At 48.2% G+C, this 16,715-nt stretch overlaps 1 protein-coding gene across 1 annotated transcript in view; it reads left to right on the top strand.

Annotated features, from left to right (window-relative positions):
- The window catches only part of LOC144732901 (guanine nucleotide-binding protein G(i) subunit alpha-1), a 72,851-nt gene that overhangs the window by 32,616 nt on the left and 23,520 nt on the right, over positions 1-16,715 (top strand). Inside the window, exons 2-3 of the mRNA XM_078614564.1 lie at positions 10,674-10,716; positions 12,223-12,364. Coding sequence (XP_078470690.1) covers positions 10,674-10,716; positions 12,223-12,364 — 185 coding nt within the window. The remainder of the gene's footprint in view (positions 1-10,673; positions 10,717-12,222; positions 12,365-16,715) is intronic.

Raw genomic sequence — 16,715 nt, 5'->3', positions numbered from 1 at the left:
TCGAGAGCTCTCTTCACCGCTTTTGTGTTCCTGGCAATCCGCTCTGCAAAGCCGACGATTCTGCCGGCCCCCAACTGTGCGTGCTTGGTATGTTGTTGCACCTGGAAAAAAATATAATCTTCCATCTGCCCTCTCGCAAGTTTCCATGCAATTGCTCGGGCAACCTCCCAAAATGCTCTCGGCGGCACGGCAGTGTGTACACGTTACGGAATACAAAGCTACGCACGATTAGATGTGTGAACATTAAACGATCGCGATCTTCTGTGTGTCTCCCCCATCACCCGCGGTCCTGCGATACAACAATCCACCTGCCACCTGCACCTAACCTGACCCCGCGCCTCCGTCCCTGCATCGGACTTCCTCTTGGGCGCGTTCCCTCCTTTGCCTGCCGCTCCGTCGTGAGTCTCGGTCGCCGTTCATCGCCCGTTCTCGCGACGTATGCTGCCAAGCCCACTCTTATTCACGTAAATTCGTTGCACGCCTCCATTTGTGCGCACGAGAATGCGCACAATGACGCATGCAAATTATACGCACATTATACGTTAATGCAAGGGGGTCAGGGGTGGTGGTGCAGTGGTTTGTGCATTGTGCTTTGAAGTTGGCCACCTAGGTTTGATTCCCTGCCCATGGCTAACATCAGTGGTCTGTGATATTTGAACTCACCAGCCTGGTGATTTATGGTCAAACAACTCCCATGACATAACGGCACGGGGAGGCCTTCATCCAGCTGTGGATTGACAAAGGACTGTGAATTATTATTATTATTACCTGTATGGTGATATATTCAGGATAACTGAATAAACAATGCAAATGAAATGGTGAAACAAGACTAAACACTTTTTATTCTCGAATCGAATCGTGACCCTGAATCATGGCGGGAGATGTGATGTTGAATATCCTTATCTACAGCTATATATATAGGTATATGCAGTCTGTTCCGAGAGTAGTTGATTTCTATGGACGGGTACAGATGTAGTGGTGGGGCCAGGAGCTTGCACGTGGACAGAGCAATACAAGATTGAATTTCAGGCCAAGCTTGGCAACAGCTGCTGTAGATATCGTTTCAACCTGTCTCGGTTTTGACCCAAACGATCCCGGAATCGGCGTCTGTGTTTGGTTGGCAAGAATTGGTTTGTACCGAGATATGGTGTTGAACTTTATAATGGCGAACTGCTCATTATTTAAAAACACATTCCTGCAGAGGGAGCTGGTAGGAACGTTGGGTTGCTCGGTCAATGGCCAGGGTCAATGGCGGCGTGGTGTATTTCGCAAATATGCCCGACTGTGAGGGCGGGCACAAGCCGGCGTGAGTTGGTTAAACGTTGAGTTTTATAAGGGCACCACGGGGTGACCAGCCCCTCCCCACCCAGCCCCACCCTCCCCACCCTCCCCACCCAGCCCCTCCCTCCCCACCCAGCCCCTCCCTGCACGACGGACGGACACAATAATCCCCTGTGGGCTGGTGCAACCAGTGGGTTCCTACCAGTATAAACATATCGGTTGACTGAGAAGCATGCCTGAGTTTGATCTGCAATTGAGGTGGCTATTCTACAACAAAGACACAGATCCCCCATATAGCATTGACCGACTGTTGGGGCAAGTGCTGTTAGTACAGGCCAGCATGGCCTGGGTGGCTAGCACCACGCCTGGCCGCCTTTGTCTCCCGAGTGGCCATGTTTGCACACGGCACTAGGGCTGAGTTGACATAGGAGAGGCCCAGAACGGGTCCAGATAATGTACGCATTTTATACCATATCTGGACCCATGTATACAACTCTGCCATTGCAAACATTCACTGGAACACATGTGCAACGTATTTACAATATGCAACGGCCGTACTGTACTTAAGCGCAATAAAACATATTTAGGTAGTTATGGGTTTTTTATCCAATATATATGAAACATATGGCCTCTGTGAATGTGTGTGTATATATATAGCGGTACTGTGTAGTTGTTTTTGGCGTAGTCCCATGCGGTTTGAGTTTTATCGGTGGCGAGTGATTTTTTTTCGGCACCACGAGGTTGGCAGCATTATAAAAGCCAGTGGCCATGAAAGAGCATTGGCTGTGACTTCAAAACACCTTCAATCATTGCCCTCGTTACGATTAATCAGGCCTGGTGGCTCAGCAGTCGTGAGCAAGTTCACAACTTTGAATTTTGAGAGTTCAAATCCATTCTGGGGAGGGGTTGACTCAGCCCATCATCCTGTTGACCCCACCGTGAAGTGATAACTTCACGGTGGGGTCAACAGTGGGTCGACTTATAATTTTCTGATGTTGACCCTATCATAAGAATGTGACATTTCCGCCACTGGCTCTTGGCGGTGGGCAGTGGAGAGCACTGACCCACGTGGGTTGGAGTGCGTGGAACCGCGTGGACTCGGTGTTTTGAGCACCGCAAGCGACGCGACCGTGAATATGAACACTCCGGACGACAATGTGGGACACGACAGCCACGGATACCTTTGGAGTAAAGGGGCGAGCCCTAGAATAGTGCCACGTGCGTGTGTTGTGAAGAATGCGGTGGAAGTGCTCTCTCGTTTTATTATTACAAGCTTTTTATTAACTCACTCTGTCTGTTGTTGTATCCTCAAATCTTGTAACACAATTTTAACCCACTTCCCAACATGGTATCGACTGCAAACTTGGTATACTTATGTAATACTGATGACAATACTATATTCTATCATAAAACATATATTTTTAAACATAATTTTTTACATGTTATGTTTCGGCTTGGGTCTAATTGTCCACGCTCAACTGACGTTGGCTGTAAATCACCACGGCCGCTTACGTTATGGCAAGCTTCGGGGCCTCTTCCTGGAGCCGTGGAGTTCTGCCATTACTAGTAGGGTACATTTCATTAAGGCGCGTTTTAAAAAAAAGTAAAAAAAAATTGTACTCATTTGTTTGTAAGTGTAGCCGGTCTGCCCTGTCCCCTCTCCTCCCATGCGAGGCAGTGGGGCGGTGGGCGCCTGTTCGGCTGCAATGGCCAGCAACGATACAATAACAAAGTTCGGAGACGATGAGTAGGGGACTCTGCGTTGTGTTCTGTCCTCCGGAGAAGTGGGCGGAACTCCACAACAGCTGAGCACCGGGGGGGAGGGGCGGGGTGTGAAACGGCAAAACATAATTTCAAAAAGAGCCCTTCAGAAGGGCAGTTTTCGGTATCTGCTGCAATAGCGATCAGAAACAACCCTCCACGTCTCAACATCGCGGCTGAATTTTTCAGTCGCGAGTCAGCCCCAAATCTAAATCGGAGGCGTGCTTCGTACTCTAACCATGCACGTGGGGGCCTGGGGTCCAATTCCTTCTCTTACCATCATTGTAATCATAAAAATTGCACCCGGCACTCCGTAGCAACCAGCAGAGTGGACAATTAAACGCGTGATTCATCACAGGCGAGCTCACATCGGCTACGCAAGGCAACATTGTAATACAAAATATGCACTCCGGCTGAAATTATTTAACGTCTGTGTTTTAAGGGTTTGGCTTTCGGTGTCTTGAATTGGCCGACGCGTTTCTTGTTAGCGACGTTTGAGAGGTAGTGGCGTCATTCACTTTTGACGTTTCAGCTCGACTAATGTGTGGTGGCATCCTTGGGAAGATTGTGTATATTGTAGAGTGTGTATGTGTGTATACAAACTACAAGCATCACATTTATTTTATTTTTGCATGGTTTAGTTGTAGCGCAGGAAAGCGCTGCAGTTGCCAGACTAATTTTAGTACACAATGTGAGCTCAAGGAAATGTTGACGCAGCAATAATAAGGTAACTAAATAAATAAATCATCTTCCGCTCTGTTTCTCTGCATAAACATGCGTTTCATTTTTTTTTTTGGGGGGGGGGTGGTTTGACCGCCTATTCGCCGTTGTGACTTACTACATCAACCAGAAGAATTTGTTTCGATAAACGAACGCTGAAAAAAGTTTAGATTTTCTGGGTCTCACCAAGAGAGAGATGTGCTCAACGGACACCGCAGGTATAGAATGTTATTTGGTAAAGAGGACTCCGTCAACATGATGAGACTTTGCTAGCGCACAAGGCAATGCTGAATAATGTGCGGCTGAAGTGTTTAACTTGGGGCGTTTACGTCACATTTTTAGTCGGCCTTTTGCGACCTGAAAAGTTTAGTTTTTTTTTTATTAAAGACAGTTAGACATGTGAATACTTCAACGAAAGAGGTGTGGGACTGCATTGGCGGTGGTGCGAAAAGCACAGACCAAAAAAAAAAAACACCCTCTCAACATTTCGTTATCAACACCGCCGTCCGTACACAGCAAGACTGCATTTATGTACGTCACAGGCCAGGGTTCTTCTTCACCATGTGGCCTGGGGCCAGATGAGGCCTGCCAAGGCTGTTGGAGTGACCCGCCCGAGATATGGCCCCCTTGGGATATACACGGGGGCTCGCCGATGACATAAAGAGAAACAGATTATTGCAGCAAGATGAAGGATCGATAGATGATAAAAAGAGAGTCGTAGACAAGAGATTACACCGATTTAGCGAGATGAAAGTGAGATAACCCACGAGAGAGATGAGAAAACCTGGACAAGTGGTGCAGATTAGCGGCGTCTGTTCGTGCGATGTGTGACAGCACGTGTCCCGTCGGCACAGGGTAAATGTATTATGTGGCCCCCTGGATATTACAGCTGAAGAATGATTGCAGTTTTTGGGCAATATGCACGTATGTTAAACTTATTTCGCACCGTACGTAGGCAACCGTGCTAATCAGAGGTGCGGGGCGGGGGGGACAACATACTAAACACATAAAGAAATTTTAAAGAAATCAGTTGGAGGAGCGTTCCAGACGGCCCTTCTTCGGAGCAGAGAGAAGAGGGTCAGAGAGATCGACGGACAAAACCAGCATCACCGTGTCCTCCCACGCTGTGCCACTCGGGTGCACACCACCCCTATGGATTTGCTAGATGCCCACTGAGGAGCTTTTAGAAGTCTGCTGTGCAGGAGCTGCGCCGGTTCTGCCAGAGGAAGGGACGGCGAGCCTTGGCGAGGCGCGGCGGCATCGGTGGGCTTTGCCGCGATGAAGTCGTGATCTTTGAGAGCGTTTCGACGCTCTTGTATCGGACACTCTCTCTGTTTCGATAGCCACGTTTTACATTCGTGTCCGCAAACGTGAAACTGCTCGTGTCAAAAACCACGCTTTCCGAAGCGTTATTTAAAATGCCCCACTTTTCTGCAGGGCGCCCCAGAGTGTGAAGCGCAATCTCCAGCTACAAAATCACCCGGGCGGCACAATTGTGCGCACCACAGTCGGTCAATCGGCAGTGTCGCGTGCGGTTGGTGTAAAGTGTGAGTACTCCCACCTCTTCCAAGACGTCTGGTCAGTGCGGAAGAGTAGGCCAAAAATACTCTCTCTCGTGGGGCTCTCTGGAGCTCCCTCTCGTGTCGTGCGAGGCCCTTCGGCTCGCAGTGGCGCGACCGAGCAATTCCTGGGCCTGTGCCTGTACCATTTGTAGTGCGTGGCAAATCCTACCCTGCGTTTGTGGCCAATGTTCGAAAAAAAACATTTCCGTATAAAAATCCAGCTTTCATGGTCGATTGGCCTCCAAAGTGTCCAGTAATCGGCTCCACTATCTCCGTCAACTGTTTATATACGGTACGTGGCTAGAAGCGAATGGGTCTGTAATTCTTCAAATGCTTTTCGCGTTCTTTTTTTTGAACGGGGTAACGATTGAGGCAACGGCGCACGCTTGAGGTGTTCAATGCCCGTGTCATTTATCAAAGACGGCGGTGGTCGTTGGCTTCCATTTAGCTCTGTCCGTGACGTTACTCAAGAACTTTGCATTAGAGGCTCGATTTGTTGCAGTGATTCAATGTTGCCAGTGTCCTTGACAAGTCGCGTTTCTTCTTAAGGCAATTGCTGCCTCTATCTAAAGGGATAATAACTGCCACTGAATGTGGCGTCTTCACGCTCGGGTTTATTTAGTTTGACCAGGTGAGTACTCAAGAGACCAGTACGAAAGTCTAATTTTGAAAGGGGTGACCTGGATCACCAAAATCAATAAAAGCAATCTCATGAAGTAGAAAATGTTCGAAATAGAAATGAGAACAACTAAAACACGAATAAAAATCAGGGCAAAAACAACCACATTTCGCAGAAGAATTCGGAAATACTTCATTAACATACATCGAATATTAAATAAAATACATTTCCTGTCAATAGAGTTGACTCGGACGAATTACTTTAAGGAAAAAAGAAACACTGCATCGTAAGCTTGAGTTCCAGAAACAGTGAAATGTGATTCAGGGTGATCGTTGCCCTCGTATGTAAACAGACAAGGACATGTGTCATTTGCATGAATATATTTACACTCATACACACATGTCAAAGATGTGTGGACCCACAGTGTCACGAGGCAAAGCCAGCCTCCCTAACGACCACGGATTAGGTGCGAACGACTCCGAAGCACGACATCGGCTTAAGCTTCCAATGAAATTCACTTCAAAGTGGAACCTGAGCAGATGGCTATTTCGTCGAGCCGTGTGGACGCGTTTTACGATGACAGTCGTGGTGGAGGCGGTGGGAGGAGTGGGATAGACGCCTGGAGTAGATTTGCTGTCGCCTCACGCTGAGAAACTTCCTGTGAGCTGGAACTATTTATCCGCACGCCACAGGATGCGTTGGCCGTTTTATCACATAGGGCTCATTGTCCACGTTGGGGCGAGTGGAAGTGCATCATTAGTGACATTCAAAGCCTAAAAATAAAGCGTCTCTGTGTGAGTACAGTCTTTACCAATGGGCTTAAGTGTTCCTTTCTGCGTCTAAGTGTGAACACAACAGTAACAATCACAGTGGCCCTGTTCAGTCTCCATGATTTTTTTCCGACGAATAATCCACCCTTAAATTCTCCTTGATCTCGGAAGCTAAACGGATTTAGGCCTGGTTAGGACTTGGATGGGTGTCTGCCTGGTAATCCCAGGTGTTGTGGGCTTTGCCTGCCAGGTGACGAGGGGATGGCACTGCACGTTTAGCTTTTACCTGTCTGTGTTGGAGCTTCAAGCGTCACTCCCTCTTATCCGGGAGATTTCACCCGGTATTTCGGTTCATGCCCACAAGTCAAGCACTCCTTCATGGAATGGGGACAAATATTCCCAATGCACGACCCTCCTGAAAAATAGTCCTGAGACTCAGCGAGGCCTTCCTGGGTTAAGGGCACCGTAATTAGTATTGCAGATGAAGATGAATGTGCGTTTAGTGGGTATGCTTTTTGAAGAACGAGAAGAAACAACAATGTACGTCATTTGTATGCAGTTATTGTTTTGAAATAGCACTTACCTGATTATGAACATCTATTGATTTAATTACTCTACCGCAAACGAATTGGCCAAACATTGAAAGCTTTGCTCCGTGAACCAAGGGCTCTACCACTGTCACGTGTTTAACCCCCGCGTGCGTGACTTATAAAGGGATTATATTTATTGTTTTGGTTGGTTGTGATTTTAGGAGTATAAAAAGCCGTGTGAAATTCCTTGCATAGTATCGTGTATATATCACAGCCGTCTGCCCCGCACCTCCGACGATCACGGTTGGCTACGTACGGTGCGAAAGAAGTTCAACGTACATACACACAGTGGACGTGATGCAGGAATGGGTGACACAGCGCTCTCGTGAACCACCTTCGCCAGACTTAATGAGCATGGAAAAGCCCTCCCTCATCTCCCATGTAAAGGCCTGAGACAGTGGTGGCAATTCCACATTCCTATGACAGGGGGCAAGTATTCCTTGGACAAGCACTGTTGTCTTCCACCAAGTTGTTGCTATCGTCAGCGTGCAGCAGAGTAGACGGTGGACGATACATTTGGTTACTTGTGCTTGACAACGTTCCAATAAATACAATTATCCGTTCAAGCGCTTAAGAACGAGCGATTGTTCGCAGCGGAGCTTGGTAAGGATTAGGGCGAGATTAAAAATGTTGCCTTTTAAAGTGACGGACGGGCGTTTTACTCTCGACATTTGCTGGAAAATGTGCGAGGGGCTCTCACGCACGTGATTAGCATTCCTGGAGCTGTGAACACAATCCCCTTCTAAGGTGGCCGGCGCCGATGTGGTTACGCAACTTCACACGAATACATTAATTCCGGCTCCCACCGCCCGTGCCCCTTGACGATGGCGGTGAAAGTACACCGTGGATCCTTGCATATAAATTGCTGTTTCATTTCACGTTACTTAAAACACATCGTCAGGTTTCTCGCATTAAAGTGCCAACAAGGGTACATTGAAACGTAAAAGGCAAAAGCGCAGCCCTGCTGTTTGCCCGCTCACGCCACTCGTGTGGGAAGGGCCTCCGCTCGAGGGAGCTCCAGAGAGCTTCTCCGGAGGGGAGTTGCACCTAAATCTTGACTCAAAGATTTCGTGTCTGCAGGAACTCATATTCTTTGGGTCTTTCGGTAAAGCCACGTAGATAGAATTTTTTTTTGAAAATAATCACAACATGACGTTTCGATCGCAACACAAGCAATCGTCATCAGGTGACAAAAGAGGGGGAAAGCTGCTGACGCAGGCTGTTTATAGATTGGCGGGGCAGCTGACGTTAATGTAGGAGAGGTCTCTGTAACCTGCAGTAGGTCTACGCCAATCAAAGAGCTGTTTATAAAGGTTTAGAGATGGGTGGGGCAGCTAATGTTAATGTAGGAGAGGTATTCGTAACCTGCAGTAGGTCTACGCCAATCAAAGAGCTGTTTATAAAGGTTTAGAGATGGGCGGGGCAGCTAATGTTAATGTGGGAGAGGTCTCCATACCCGGCAGTAGGTCTACACCAGGGGTCGGCAACCAAAATAACAAGAAGAGCCATTTCTTTCCAATTCGGTACAAAATTCAGTATTTCAAGAGCCGCAATGCATCTGAGTACATACTGTACATACGTACATATCGTCAAGAAGCAGTCCGTAAAGAGCCGCATGCGGCTCCGGAGCCGTAGGTTGCCGACCCCTGGTCTACACCAATCAAAGAGCAAGCCGCCATTAACTAACACAGCTAACGGTTGCTGTGTTAGTGAATGTAACTCAGAAACGAAGCTTTGGGGGTGGCCATTGTATTGTGAGAGATTAGCATGTCAATGTAAAAATTTTGCTTGCAAATGTAAGCTCGGAGAGAGCTGGAAAGAGCCATCGCCACATGGAGGTGGAAATAGGTATTTTAGGTTCTATTTGAGGTATTGGACCTATTTTACCATGCTGGATAAACACATCTGGCAAGAGATGGAAGTACCCACACTTTATCCCACCACACGTGACCTGCCTAATAACCGCCTCGCGGACCCATTGATACTTCTTGGTGGACAGAGGCGGGGAAATAATCAGGGGGGGGAAGTAAAAAAAACTTGCCCCACGTTTCTTCCACAGCGTGGATTGCACGTCCAGCGCGTGAGCCATTACACCAAAGCAGGACTGTAATGTACTCTCCCTTAATGTCCGCATGATGCCAGTGGTGAAAGCTATGCATACTTGGCATAGACCGATGGCTCTTCGGATAAATTATTTGTTTTTACAAAACAGAAACTTTCTATTGGGAGGTTTCCGACTCAACAGTTGACGTTCCGTGTAATACAATGCGGTGGATGGAAAATTTTCCAAATGCTTAACAAATTGGAGACGAAAATGAAAAACAACTTAATGGATGCAACAGCTTGATACCAATGTAAACGCTCACCTGCAGTGTCTAAGGACAGAGTGTGCTTGCAAGCAAATGCAAGGTAATGAACGCATTTATCCTCTGGGCGAGTCACATTTTATTCCTAGCTTATGCCAAAATGAATGTCCGGGAAGTGGAATGAACGCCGAACTGCGGCACAAGCCGATATTGCACAACGCCATGCGCTATAAAATGTTACTTTGCAGTTCGTCGGTTGGATGGTGAATAATTGATCGTTTAGCCAACAATCCCGAGAAGGCAACAGAGTTGTGAACCCTGTAAAGGGTGATATTTGAAACGTTGCCTCGGTTAGCAACGCGATGAAAACATTCTAAAAAAGAAAGAAAGGGCGATGTTGTTTTGTCGTGCTGAATGTGGACCAGCAGGGCCCATGAGGAGCTGTTGTGCACCGCTGGTGGAATGCCACTCGGCACGGAGCCCTGACCGAGCGACGTCACAGAGCCGAGGCATGGCGGTGTTGCCCCTTCCTTCATGCTGACGCGTGTATCGAGGGAGGGGGGATGACCCGTGACAAAAAAATCCGCACAGATGGATGCAATCTGCTTTCTGTATTCCATCGCAACCCCAGTGGATTTGGGAGTTTTGCAAATTCGTGCGATCCTACCAACCCTTGCCTCCAAATGCTCAATTTTCTAGGGGGGGGGGGCAGGGTTGTTCTGTTTTCTCCAACAAGAAGCCAGACTCTCATGAAATGGAACTCATGGCCAGACATCCCCAATGTGGCATGACTCTCCTGAAAAGAAAGTCTTAAGATCCAGCGAGGCTTTCCAGTGTAAACAAATCACATTACGCTTAAGGCGAAACATTGCTAAACATTTAAATGCTGTCTTTGTATCAGCTGTATGCAAATCTTCGTGAGAATTATTTCATGCGAGCATGAGTGCGGTGGAATGACTTGAAACCTCCCTCGTCATTCTTGTGCATTCTGTGCGTAAATCCCCAGGGTTGCGGGTGTCATCTTTGCAAAGCCATTCAATAAGTGCTTTTGTTTGTCTTTGCAGGGGCTGGCGAGTCGGGGAAGAGCACCATAGTCAAGCAGATGAAGTAAGTGCCAGCATACGCAACTTTAATCGTAATCCTCTCCACATTATGCTGCATAAGAAAAGTTAACGACGACACATATATCATTAGAATTCTTTATGAAGAATTGGTAAAGAAGAGAATACATATTTAATTATTGTTCCATGTGCAATGATTGTATCATGTTCCACGTAACAAAGCTTGCTGGATGGAAGACTTCTGACTCCATGTCAGTCATAAGGGGGGTTTTCTTGACCATACTCCACCACGCCAGTCAGTGCGGGTTGGTGAATGGGGTGGCCCAAGACTAGTTGGGATATCACCGATATTAGCCATGATCGGGAATCAAACTCGGTTCTCTTGTGTACTTAAGCACAGCACGCTAACCGTTGTGCCACCATTCCCCAGTTATAAGTGTAATTGTGTTTTTATTACACGTCATCCTCTTGACATTCCAGTCTTGCGCGTGATGGTCAATGTGCCCAGGAGCTCAATGCCAATATTGAGGTGTGGAGGGCTTCAAGGAGAACAAGTTGGTGTAGTTTTTGCTATTCCTCCTTCATTGAAGGGGCGCAGACGACCGTGGTTTATCTGTGTTTTTGACGTTAAAATAGGTTGCTGGGCAGCAGAAGATTACGATGCGGTTTTCCTACGTGAAACAAACCTAGACAACGATTTCAACTATTTTTTTTATTTTACCAGGCAAGGCCCCCACTGCGCTATGCGACTATTTCAGAAGCGACCTGGCCACAAATGATAGCTCAACGAAGTAGCTTATGACGTGGACATTTACAGCCGCCAAATACTCTACACGCATGATTCTAAATGTGGAGGGAAACACCGGAGGACCTGGAGAAAAGCCATCGTGACCATGGGGAGAGAGAACATGCAAACTCCAAATATTCAGGGGCCAGGGTCGGGATTGAACCCACGACCTCCTGTATACCAGGCGAGCTTGTTAACACCTCGCCACCGTGGCACAACACTGGCGGCTTACAGGCCACGTCTCACGCGTGGCTTCTGTGTTTGTGTGCGTTGTTAAAGTGCACAACAAACGCGGGGATTAGGGCGCTTGCGATTTGGCGTAGGCGTAGGGGTCACCACGCGCGCGTGTGCTCCGTAGACATTCTTTGCAGAGTAGTGCAGGTTTTAAGGTTACGAGAGTTACAAAAGTTTTTTTTATGAATAAACCCTTGTAGCCATTCACCTGGGCCTGCTCTGTGCAAACTATCGTAGAGTAGGCACACAGCCTGCCACACGGGGCCGGCTGACCGCGTCTGCATTGGCACAAAGAGCCACCGCCACCGCCACCACCGCAGTGGCAGCGACGCGCCCCACGCTCGTTGCCACGTGGGCACTGTGGCCCATTTGCCACCTGGGCTCTGTGCCCGTTTTTTCACGTGGGCTCTGCGCCCCTTCCGCTGTCACGAGGAGCGGCTGACTCAATTCCCCAGCGCAATTTGCCGCTGCGCTGCTTGGCCCGGACGCCCCTGGCGAGAGACGATTTCCTAACTTGTTGCCTCCTCGCAGGATCATCCACGAGGACGGCTACTCGGAGGACGAGTGCAAGCAGTACACGGCGGTCGTGTTCAGCAACGCCATTCAGTCCATCATCGCCATCATCCGAGCGATGGGGAAGCTCAAAATCGACTTTGGAGACGTTTCCAGAGCGGCAAGTAACCGCCTGTGCTTGACGTCCCGTGGTCTCCCGCCATTTAACAAACATAAATATATGACGTGTATGAATACGGGAAAGTTGTCATTGTGTCGACGATTTTATCCCAGTTGGGATGCATAGTGATGCAATGGTTAGCACACCGGACTTGTGATAAAGAAATTGCCGGTGCGATTCTAAACCGCTGGCGTGGCAGTTTAAACAATGGTGCAAGTTGATTAAATCCTCCGCCTCTGTTCGCCCAGTGGTACGAGGGAGTACACGGCAGTTGATTGGCAGTTCACGTGGGGTGGGGTGAATTGGGGTCTGGTCAGCGTGGAAGAGTAGGCCAAGAATTCCTTTCAGGCGGTGCTCTCTAGAGCTGGGCTGCACCTCTACCCTTGTTAAATTATCAAGATTGTTCTGTCGGCATCACCTTATGAGATGCAGAAAGCATCCATTCTCGGACCTCTCGCAGAGTAATGTAACCAGGGCATCACACCCCGCAGACCACATCCAGTGGTTACCTCTAACCATGTGCCACCTTCTGGTAATTTGCAACCCGTAAAATATCCATGGGGAAGAATTCCGGCCCGAGAGCAATGCTTTCTGTAGAGAGTGGCTCAGCGAATAACGACTGGGCATCCGTGAACTACTGGACATATGTGAAAAAGAGGATCTACAGTATAGCTCATCCGATTCCTCCTGCAGTATAAATACATATTCAGATTCTGATTGTTGTGAAGCCACGTTTTCGGACCATCACAAAAAAAAGTTTAATGTTTCATATCATCCAAGATTTCACATCTAGGTCCGATTTTCAAAGCGTCGTTTTGACAGCAGCCGTCTTCGTCCTGGGAAATGGGCTCACGTTGCTCAGTGTAAGCTGCAGCTACCTCGGCGACAATACCGTGCGCTTAGCTTCAACAAGCAGTGACATTTCCGCCGCGCAAAGCGCCGAACTCACCTTGTCACTGCAAATTCCTCCCCGCGCTCAGCGTAATGCGCTGCCCATTAAAACGAAACGTTTATCCTTAAAAAATTATACGCGGCATAGCGAACTGCCGAATAGTCTGATTCGATGGTTGTGTTATGACTGTTTGTGACGGTTAAGTAATTGGATGCAAATCGCACAGATTGTGCGATTTTATAGTAATGTTTTTTTTAAACACATTTTTCCGTGCGTTTCCAATGGCAATAAATGACTTTATGTGACTTAAATTGCACGCTCAGAGCAATTAGGTGTGACAACTTTAACGCTCAACAGCGGCATCACTTTCGCTGCGGCGAATAGTCGCGTCTGAACGTGCATAACAGCGGGCGAGGATAGGTAATGATGGATGTTGTTCATTTATTTATTTCATTATTTCCCGACGTCATGCCTGCCTTCATTTCTCTCTTCACGCTTGCATTCCCGAAGCAGGGATGAGAAACCGCCGTGCCCTGATGCCCGATTATAATTATTAACCAGAGAACCTGGAGGGAGAACTCACGGGAACAGATCGCACTCAAATCTCTGCAAAAGTCAGATTTCTTTAAAGCTGCCTTTTTGTGTTTCGTTTTTTGTCCTTCTCCCGCACCGCCGATCAGCACGGTTGACTATGTATGGTGCCAAAGAAGTTGAACATACATATATTTAAACCATTGCCGTACTGAATGAGAATCGGAACAGAATCCGAATATGTATTTGTACTGGAGGAATCCAATGAGCTGTTAAGCTCTTTGTCACAAATGTCCAGTACTGCCATCTCCTTAGTCACCTCCCAACCAAAGGCCCTGACACGTGGTATTCCTAGACGGTGTGCGATCTGGCCCTGCTTGTCTTCGTAGTTCGGACGAAACAGTTGGTGCGTGAAATAAATTCGATCATAGGCAGCATATATAGAGAGGCAATTCTCACGTGACAAATCAAACCAATAGATGTCATTACAAGAGCACGAACCCACAAATATAAATGGATTACACTCAACGGTCAACACGTATGGGCTCATGAAACGATTTGCTGGCATCTGCCAACTCACAAAGAAGCGGGGCTTGGGAGTAAACTCTGCGTGATCCACCAACCCTTGCCTGCCAAAGACACTAGCTATAGCCTCGGTAAAATGTTACCAGGCTCGGCACAGAACTATAAATTGCTGCCCATGGTGCCAAAGAAGTTCTTCAATCCATCGGCGTGACCTCCGGGTTCAGAGGTCGGCTACAGGCCCCCGCGATCGTCGTTCCCTGGTGCTGGGCTGGGTCCACGCCTCGAGGTCGCGCACGGTCACAGCGTCTGCCCTTGTCTGCCGCTTGCCCTGCTGCTGCCTTTCGATGTTTTCTCCAAGCGTGAGCGGGCGCAACAATTGAGCTCACCGCGAGCCTCGCACAACTTGTCTGGAATACGTTGCCACCTTCCTCCATCTGGATAAAGCCAGCATTATTCTTCTCCCTGTCCCTTAGGCTTTTGAGCCACTGGGGCATGACACGGTTGTTCCTTTTCACCGATATCCCCTTGCAGTGGTCCACAACACTTCTCTATATTCGTTGTTGCCTCTTTCAACCGAGACGGCTTCCATCCTGTCCGATATTCGATATTGGCCGTCCAGACGGATCATCGTCTTCATCCTCCCCTTGCGCCGTGCGGAGCATTCCCACCCATTCTCCGGATTTCCATTATTTTTTTCACAAATTCTCGCTTCATGTGTTTTTTTTCTCCACGTGCATCCTATTCTCAAGCATCCTCGCAAAGTGTGACCACCTTGGTTGAGCAGTGCAGCCAAGGCCAGTCGAGGATGTGGACGAAAAGGACGCCACCGGAGCTATGCACTTTAAATCTATATTGAAAACTCATTCCTTTGGAACTGATCTTTGTGTTTAGTTTGCTGTTACTCCCCCCCCACACCTCCGATTAACAAGGTTGCCTACGTGCGTTGCGAAAGAAATTCAACATACGTGCAAAGAAGCTGCTTGATAAAGGAAAAAAACACAAATCAATATTTTTTTGTTAATGGCAGTGAGTATTATTGCCAAAGCTTTTGAGTTTCTTGTTATTTGTGCTTGTGCACCACCGCCAATTCGGTATCATCAAATAAATATAATTGGCCCTATGAAGGGCCAACTCTGCCCATGCTGCCGTGGTGTAAGGGATAGAAACTGGACTTGCGATCCAGAGGTCGCCAGCTCCATTCACTCTCCTGGCACGACGGCAGTGGAAGCAGCGGAGCAAGTTGCTTGACAATCCCCTCGCTTCTGTCCACCAGCAGTATAAATACACCGCAGTTAGTCAATCGGGCCGGTCGGGCCGAGTGCCGTGGGAGCACAATGTGGATACTCGGCCTCTTCCAAAGACTTCTGCGCAGTCTGCAAGGGCAAACACCCCGAAGAGGGGCAACTCCTTCCAAGCGCAGGCCCAATCCGCCGGCAGTGACGCGAGCGAGCAGCTTGCAGGACTGCGGCCTCGACCCTTTGTCTCCCGTTCGGCACCCTTGCGTGTGCCCCGGCGGGGAGCCATCGGGTCCCCCGGCACAGCTGGGTAGCTGCGTGGATTTAGGCTGGCCAGGGCAAAGAGTGGACATGCGCTATCTCGGCGCAATGCCACTCGCGTAATGATGTCAGTTGGTAGAGGCAGTGTCGTTGACCTGTCGGCTAAATCGGTAATGCGGGACATATTGTGCCCGTGATTGCGAAGCAAAGCCGGGCTTCCACCGTGCAGCGGTGTAAAAAGCTTGACGCTGTCACGACGCTGCAAAATTGAAGGACGACTAATTCATTGGAACGTGAATTTGCTGGAGCTGCAGCCGGTTAATTTCGTTTCCGTCACACACTTTTTGGCCAAACATCTGGCTGGCCGGCGCTGTGAGAAAAAAAGTCCCTTGACTCGCTGCTGTCAGGGATATCAGCAGCGGTCACTTGGTATGAGTGTCCCAAGTTCAAATTCAGGTGGATGTTCATCTCCGCCTATCACTTCTCTGGGTGGCTAAAATGCATTAAAACTTCGTGGGAATGTGGAATTTCCACGGCCGACTTGGCACCTCTGAGCCTTCTGCGTGTGTATGCTCACGGCAGTGTTCATTTAGTCAGCATTGTGTCTTATAGTCATAGTCCTTGTCCAGTTGTTGTCAACAACCTGTGGAATTTTGTCTCGTCTGAGTCTGTGGTTTTTACATACTGATTCCCTTAGTATGGTCCGTAATTATCAGGTTAGCTAGTCAGTGAACATGATGAATAATTAATAAACATACATAGCAAATCCCCATTCTTGGAATTCGTCAGTTCACTGCAGTAGTCTCTATTCAAAGGTAATTTATCAGCATCTGCGTCATTATTCAGACTCATTAATTTTGTCCGTTCATACTGCAGCCGTGCCCTCAGTGTTTGGTGGGCAGTCTGA

This window comes from Lampetra planeri, chromosome 44 (genome assembly GCF_965212315.1).
Source record: "Lampetra planeri chromosome 44, kcLamPlan1.2.h2, whole genome shotgun sequence".
Classification (NCBI taxonomy): domain Eukaryota; kingdom Metazoa; phylum Chordata; class Hyperoartia; order Petromyzontiformes; family Petromyzontidae; genus Lampetra; species Lampetra planeri.
This window is presented reverse-complemented; position numbering and strand designations above follow the sequence as displayed.